The sequence below is a fragment of the Terrapene carolina genome, unplaced genomic scaffold, assembly GCF_002925995.2.
Source record: "Terrapene carolina triunguis isolate 2854851 unplaced genomic scaffold, T_m_triunguis-2.0 Scaffold67, whole genome shotgun sequence".
Taxonomy (NCBI): domain Eukaryota; kingdom Metazoa; phylum Chordata; order Testudines; family Emydidae; genus Terrapene; species Terrapene triunguis.
This window is the reverse complement of record NW_020664418.1, coordinates 8,494,724-8,503,143: the sequence shown is the minus strand read 5'-3', so window position 1 is coordinate 8,503,143 and position 8,420 is coordinate 8,494,724. Positions and strand designations below refer to the sequence as shown.

The window sequence follows — 8,420 nt, the reverse complement described above, 5'->3', positions numbered from 1 at the left end:
GGCGGGGGGGGGGGGGGGGGGGGGGGGGGGGGGGGGGGGGGGGGGGTCCCCTGTGCTGCTGGAGGGTCCTGCTGGTAAAAGGGAAGGGTCTGAGGGGGAAGGGCAGGCTCACAGTCAGTCTGCCCTGGCAGTGGAGATGGGGGGCACTAGGACCCTGCGGCAGCAGTTGCTGCAGGGAGGCAACAGAAGATGGAAGAGGCAGGGATGCTCTGCTCTCTCCGGGGCCCGGGGACGTGCACGGGGGCAGCAAGGGGGGGCCGGGGGACACTTGGGGGAGGCACGGGGGGGTGGCAGGTGGGGCCGGGGGGGGAGACCTGGCCCCAAATATTGCTGGAGCTGGGCCTCTGGGCTCCGAATATTGCTGGTGCTCGAGCACCACGTGGGTATATAACTTGCCGCCCATGCTAGTACGAGCTGCAGACTCTTCAAAAGACATTAAAAAAGCCATAAATGCAATGTCTTAAATTATATTCTTTTTTCAGCAAGAGTCCAAAAGGACTGAACGTCTTGGAAAAAATAGAAGATACACTGGGACTGAAGTTCAAATTAGTCCAATCTGGGAAAACCTGCTGGCTTTCTCATGAGCGATCCTTGGCTGTTGTCTTAAAATTACTAAACCATTATTACTGGCTTTAGAAAGTATCTACCAAGATGGGACAGATCTAAGCAGTGAGGCTAGAGGACTACTTTTGCTACTAAGTTCAGAGAAGACTATCACCATTCTCTCTCATGTAAGTCTACGGTTGAAACCACTTGGGTCATTAAACAATGATATCCAGGTATCTGGTACAAAGTAGTAGATCTTTGTCCAGCAACAAAAGCTACACTTGGATCAATCAGAGAGCTATTCATTGAAAATGTATTGGAAGAAGCAAAGACTTCAGTGCAGAAGTTGACTAATGAAGGCACTTATATTGAATCTTTAAATGAAGAGGACAAAAAGTGTTTGTTAAGCCAGCTGAAAAAGTACACAGACCTGATTCTTACAAATCTATAACAACAACTTCTGGATTCTACTCAACCTCTACATACCTTTTACAGATGCCTGTCTTATAACACACTGAGAGTTGAGTGGAGTTGAGGCATTACCAGCAATGGCCCTGCCATGTGATCAGGACAGAACAGAGAATTTGAACAGAGTGGAATGTCATATGACAAACGAATGAAGATTTGACGTCAACTTCTTCTTTATTATCACTAGTGGTTTGGCCCAATCTTTGTGCTATGTTTCCTGGGATGAAAGAAGTTGTAATTCATCTCTTGCTACTCCCAGTCACAACAGTGACAGTTGAGCGTTCTTTATCCTCATTGAATAGAATTTTGTGTTCTGAAAGAAGTCACCTTCTGCCTGATCATGAGCATATCATGAAGCACTGGAAGTACCAGACACACAAGAAGCCACTAAAGATGAATGCACTGCATTTGAGTAGTTCATTAACAGAGTTGTGCAAAATTACAACAAGAAAGCAAGAAGGATGTAGATATAGTGCTTCATTGAAAGCTTGAGTAGCCAGCTTTAATTTGTGTGATGATTTTAAAACATGAGTTAAATCTAATAAAATGGTTGTGAAACATTTTTCAGTTTTTACTATGGTGCCATACCGTCCTCTGTCATCCTCACAGTCTCACCCCTCTTTGGCCCTCACCCGCCCTAGTATATTTAACCCCCCCACCCACCCAAATTTCAATTCCTGGGGAAAACACTGCCCCAAGGCTATGGAGAATCAGCCCCATGAAGCCGGAGGAGGAGAGGCTGGATGCTTGACCGAACTGCACAGTCCGACTGGATCTGTGGTGAGTAACAGCACAGGACAGCTGGCTGGCTGGCTGCGTTGGTAGCATGCTGTCCTCTGGGCCAGGGTGCAGACTGTTACTAACCCAAGCTGAGTCCTTTGCGAGGCCCAAGAAGGTGATAGGAATAAGTATTGTACACACTCCCAGACCAGAGACCCACAACCTTAACATTCAGACTGCCACTGTCCAGTGGTCTGACACTAGCCCACCAGCTGACAGATAGAGACCGGTACTTACAGTACCCTGAAAAAAGTGGGTGGGTCTGTCATTATCTAGAGATATGAAATCACCTGCCTGTCCCCCAGCTCTTCCTCCAGCTCCTGGGGCTCACCGTCACCCTCTCCCTGACAGGGGGGCTGCAGCGGGTCCCCTCTCCTCATTCCCAGGCAAGGAGGCAGAGGAGAGCGGTGAGGAGCAGAGGGGAGGGCAAAGGGTAGAGCTGCCCTGAGCTGCTATGCTCTTTCTGCTCTTCCCCACCCCTCCTGTGAGAACAGTGTCCGCTCCAGAGGGGAGGGAAGGGGAGGAGAGCTCAGTCTGCCTCCTGCAGCAGCCCCAATGGGCTGCTTTTCTCCAGGAGGCAGGGCTGTGGGGAAAGCAGCCAGTTAGAGGGGTTTCCGTGGGTGAAATGTGCACTGTTTAGCTACAGGGCTGCACCTGTAGTGATTTAATTTGTGGGCGCTGCAACACAGTGGGCTTTAACCCTGACAGAGGCCCAGCGGCAGGGACCAGCATGCAGCAGAGGAGACGCCACCTTGGAACAACGCAGGATTTATTTCTCTAACCCTCATGAAGTTTTCTAGACCCTCAATCTCAAACTGCCATGATACCAGACATAAATATGGGTCAGACCAATGGTCCATCTAGCCCAGTATCCTGTCTCCTGCCATGGCCAGTGCCAGAGCTTTTACAATAGTAAAGATTGCGATAGTCCCTGTCATTTCAATAGTAAAGATACAGCAACAGCAGGTTCGTTCGTGGGATGGCAGTAAAGTGGGGTCCAAAATGAGCAATACGCTCATTGTGAAATAGAGGAATACACTTAGACTGTAAGCCCCTTGAGACAGGGACTAACTTTTCTTTGTTTGCACAGCACCTAGCATGATGGGGTCCTCGTCCATGACTAGGGCTTCTAGGCACCTATTTTTGCAAATAAATGATGCTGATAGGAGTGAATGGAGGTTCCTAACTTAATCCCAATCCTACAAACATGCACATGCTTAACTTTACATACAGGAGTAGTGCTGCTGAAATCAAAGGGGCTGCTCACACACAGAGTAAAGCATGTGAGTAAGTGTTTGTAGGATTGGGCCTTTAGGCAAGCAGGAGCCAGAGTGTGAAGCAGAAAAACATGGTGGGTCTCTAGTTCCATATCATATTTATGGCACCCCTCCATCTCCTCCTCCTATATTACAGAGATGGAATGTTGTCAAATGTATGTAACATGCCCCCGCAGCAAGTTTTGCCTTGAGGAATATTTTCAAAGGATTTATGGTAGCCCTGATTTTATTTCATTAATACTTTTACTTTCAACTCATATATTATCTGTCATTTCTATTTAATCAAAACTGACCCAGTATTATAGGCATTTGCTCTATCGACATGAGATTACTATGCAAATATACATTAAAGGCCTTTATTTTAACATATGTTTGGTTTTTAAAGATGTTTGGAACCCCAGCAGTCAATGGGCAGCAAAGCAGTCTGATAGATTGTAGTCACTGATTTACTTAAATTGATGCCATTTCCCTGCTGCACTGAAAAATCAGCACAAAGACCACACATCACATTTTTTCAGTACCTTCTCCAGTTAGAAACGGGATTGTGATTCATACCTATGGGCTGCTGGTATTTCTGAAAAGCATGAATTTCGCTATAAACTGAGCCAATATTGCAAATACAATCCACCCATTCCTACCCCAAATTACACCATCCCTACTCCAAACGATGCCAGTGCTAATCCCCACCCATCCCTACTTTAAGCCTGTACCCCTTCTTATAACAACTCCCAACCCAAAATCCCATCCATCCATCCCTATGCTAACCACAGATCCCATCCACTCATCCGTAAACCAATCCTCTACCCCAAATCCCATCTACCCGTCCCTATGCCAACCCCAAATCCCATCCACTCATCCCTACACCAACCCCAACCCCAAATCCCATCTACCAATCTCTATGCCAACCCCAAATCCCATCAACTCATCCCTATGCCAGCCCCCATCGCGAATCCCATCCACCCATCCCTACGCCAACCCTCTACCCCAAATCCCATTGACCCATCCCTATGCCAACCTCCTACCCCAAATCCCATCCACTCATCCCTACACCAACCCCCTACTGTAAATCCCATCCACCCATCCCTATACCAACCCCCTACCTCAAATCCCATCCACTCATTCCTACGCCAACCCCCTACTGCAAATCCCATCCCCCCATCCCTATGCCAGCCTGTCACCCCAAATCCCATCCACTCATCCCTACGCCAACCTCCCACCCCAAATCCCATCCACATGCCAACCTCCCACCCCAAATCTCATCCACTTACCCGTACACCAACCTCCCACCCCAAATCCCATCCACCTATCCCTACGCCAACCTCCCACCCCAAATCCATCCACTTACCTGTACACCAACCCCCTACCCCAAATCCCATTCACCCACCCACCCCTACGCCAACCTTGCAACTCAAATCCCACCCGCCCATCCCTACGCCAACTCCCCACCTGCCCCTCCCTATGCCAATCCTCTACTCATCCCCCCATAGAACTGCCTCCCCATCTCTATCACAAACCATCCCTATGCTGACCCCTCCCAACATGCTATGGGATGGGGCTGCGGTGAAGGGGCCGTGCGCCCTGCTGGTGGGGCTGGGCAGTGTGTGCCAGACATGGGATCACACAGCCTGAATTGGGCCCCCACCCCCACACAGAGGGGCCCAATGGTGACTTAGTTGCTTAGCTACCACAGTGGACATTGCCTAGAACCTTCACCGACAGACTGACAGTACAGCAATGGGGGAGGAGAAAGAAAAGGGCTGCCACACTCAACATGGCGGATACAATGAGCGGCCTAGCAGGGTTTCGCCACATCCAAGATGGCGTCCGTAACGGTGAGGAAACCAGCTGGGGGACCTTTCGCCACACTCAAGATGGCCACAACAACACCCAAAATGGCAGCCGCAACAGAAACGAAACCCAGCATTTTGCCACGCCCAAGATGGCCGTCGCAACGCTGAAGAAGGCCAGACCCGCCTCCGGCCTCACTCAAGATGGCGGCCGCGATGTAACGGCGCGCACGGCAGAGCCCCGCCAAGCGTACGTGCGTGCGTGCCGCGGCGCGCGGTGACGGAGCGGGTCCGCCGCGTCCCTTTGTTGGCTCAGCGGCGGCGGCGGCGCTGTGTGTTGTTGTCCCGCGGGCAGAGGCAGGCCGCGGCGCAGGAGCAGCCAGGAGCCCGCGCGGGGGGAGGGCTCAGGGTCGGCGCGGGCAGCCCCGGGCCGCCGCCTCGCCATGGACTCGGACGAGGGCTACAATTACGAGTTCGACGAGGACGAGGAGTGCAGCGAGGACAGCGGCGCCGAGGAGGACGAGGACGACGACGACGAGGACGACGAGCCCGACGACGATAACCTGGACCTGGGCGAGGTGGAGCTGGTGGAGCCCGGGCTGGGCGTAGGAGGCGAGCGCGACGGGCTGCTGTGCGGGGAGACGGGCGGGCTGGGCCCCGGCGGCGGCAGCGGGCTGGGCGGCGGGCCGGGCCCCGGCGGGGGCGGCGGCCACGAGCAGGAGGAGGACTATCGCTACGAGGTGCTGACGGCCGAGCAGATCCTGCAGCACATGGTGGAGTGTATCCGGGAGGTCAACGAGGTCATCCAGGTGCGGGCCGGGCGGGAGGGAGGCGGCCAGGCCGGGCCTGAGGGATCGGTGGCCGGGGGACCCGCCCCCTAGCCGGGAGCGGTGCGAGCGCGGCGGTTTCAGGGGGTGGGGTGGGGGTGAAAGCAGCGGGCCTTCTTTGGGGGTGGTGACACTGGATGCGGGGCGGGTGGCAGTGGCAGGTTGGGGGATGTTCTCCGGGGTATGTTCTCCGGGGCGGGTGGTGGGTGGGATTGCCAAAGGCCAAACAAACTCTCTGCAGAATTATCAACGAGGCGGGCGGTGATAACCTTTCTCTCACCCACGAGAACAGCACAGAGGTCTGAATCCCTTCAGAGGCAGGGACCCCCCTCCCCCTCCCCGGGAAAAAATATTCTGCTACAGCTAATCTCTTTTGTCTCTAATGTCTGTACTATCAAACTAGCCTGTTGTGGATCACCTGATCTTTGTGTCCTGCGCATCCTTGGATTTCAGCTTCAGGTTGGAATTTGGGGTGTGGAGGAATGGGGCTAAAATCATTCTAGGACTTCTGTAAGGGTTCAGCTCTATCTTGGTATAACAACCATTCCATACTTGACATTTCAGGAAACTTGTTGCTTGCAGTGGCTTAATCAAGGAGGTTAAGAGATCATTTTCACCCTGGGTACCTATCTGTCTTGGTTCTAAACATGTAGTAATTTATTAGCTAAAGTATGTGGTTCTCCCATCTCCTTCTGACTTCTGTTTATCATTTTAGTTTGACATGCTGTTTACCTCTGTAGTCTAATTTGACGAGGGGATGGTAGGTGGCACATGCACAGAGCGGAATGAGAACATGATTGCTTCTACTAACTTAAAGTCAGAAAATAAAATTTGGTTACGAGGACAGGTTTCCTCAAATGCATGGTCTCCTGTTGGTGAATTTGGATTGTTTCTTTTGATGTAACTACTTTATCTCAGGACTGGGTGAGCCCAATAACTGCCTCTTTAAAAACAAAACAAAACAAGAACCCAACAACCACCAAACAAAAAAACAAACCCTCTTGGAGTTGAGCAAACTGAAGGCAGTTTGTTTGTTTAATGGGTGTGTGGGTGTGGGGGGGATGGAAAAAGAATCTTTACTTAAAAAATTTTTAAGATTTTTTTTATTTTTTATTTTTTGGTCCATCCAAAGAACTTGGTCTGTATAGACCAGTATACATACCTTTGGCTAACATTGCAAAATGCTTGTTTTGTCTGCTTGAGTCACTATTCAGTTTATACAATAAAATGGAGATACATTTGATACTCAACAGAATTATTTCCTTATATCCAGGTTTGTCACCCTCACTTGTTCCTGGGTGTATTTAACAAGTTATGTAGTTAGTAAGTACATACAATATGAATAATGAATGTGACACTGACAAATTATTTTTTTCTGGGTGTCTGGCTATAGGAAATAAAAAAAAAAATTAAAGAATATAACAGAGTGGTCTATGTATTAAACAGTCTTCCAAACCAAATCTCTTATGTAAAAATCTTCTACATCAGAACGCTAACAACTGAAAAACTGTTATAAAGATAACTTAAGCTATCATGCTTATGTTGGTACTGTACTATGCTGCATTAAATCATTAGGCCACTTTCAGCATGGATCTTTGCCTAAGATATGACACTCTATCACTAATGTAAAATTAAAAAACACAGGCAATTTGAACCAGACTAGCCTTACTCTAGTTCAGTTTGCGGGCTGGATGCATTCAGTGCCCAAGGTTTTGATTACAAATTAGTAAATGGTAAATGGTAGGAATTCTGGTGATGGTTAAAATTTTGTTCTTAATTGAAAGGGCTGTTTCATCTACTGCCTTCAGACAATATGACAATATTTTTATACTGATGACTCACTACTTAGTCTCTCTTGATGCATTTTGTTGCATCTGAACCAGCTTCCTGACTGCTTCACAGCAATGACATGAATTTGCTTTACACAAGCCTACAAAGGCCCATATTAAGCTTAAGAGCAAGGCTATTGTATGTTATAAATCAGAGTTATTTTGACTATAATTTCTAATTTTCCTTTAGTCTTTTTCAGTTTAATTATGAGTTGTGTAGATGAGGCTTTGTGGGTGAACAGCAGTGACCATGAATTGATAGCATTATTATTCTAGAACCAGAGAAAAGGTTGCACAGTTGTACTCAGAGAGCTAAATCCTGCCCTGTAGTGTCTCTGCCATTCCAGTGCTGATTAGGATAGATGAATGATTTTTATTGGATTTTTGTATTTAAATACATCTTTATTTTTAAACTATTTACATTTAAATTTGAAATTGACAAACTTACTATAATCTCTTAAAATTTTTAAATAAAAAAAATTGAGCAGTACATATTTGCTGCTGAAGTTTTAAAGAAAGTTAGACTGCTGAACTGATGGGGAAATCACTGGCTAAGCATCTGGAACCAAGAGTTTGTTGTAGTGCTAAGCCACCTCTTGACAGTAGTAGCCTCTTTTGCAGCTGCAGAGAGAATATTATCTTCATTTTTAGTTTGTTCAACTAGTTCAGTTTAATGACTAGTTTATTCAAAGTTGAGAAGCCGATTGGGAGCTGAAAAAGCAGGAAAGCTTGTTTTAGTGTTCTGATCTCTGGGGGGGGGGGGAAAGAGGTGTGAGGAAGAGATCTACTAGTTCTAAACTCTTGAAGGACATTAACAGGAGTACAGACTAACACGGCTGCTACTTTGAAGGACATTGTTTCTGGTAACCATCAGTTAAAGACCCTAACGACAGAATACTTTCTTAG

At 48.2% G+C, this 8,420-nt stretch overlaps 1 protein-coding gene across 2 annotated transcripts in view; it reads left to right on the top strand.

Annotated features, from left to right (window-relative positions):
• The first annotated feature begins 5,175 nt into the window (after positions 1-5,175).
• Positions 5,176-8,420, top strand: part of ARIH1 (ariadne RBR E3 ubiquitin protein ligase 1) — a 128,884-nt gene continuing 125,639 nt past the window's right edge. For both annotated transcript variants that reach the window (XM_026648207.2, XM_026648206.2), the window contains exon 1: positions 5,176-5,667. In XM_026648207.2, coding sequence (XP_026503992.1) covers positions 5,302-5,667 — 366 coding nt within the window. In that variant the 5' untranslated portion in view covers positions 5,176-5,301. The remainder of the gene's footprint in view (positions 5,668-8,420) is intronic.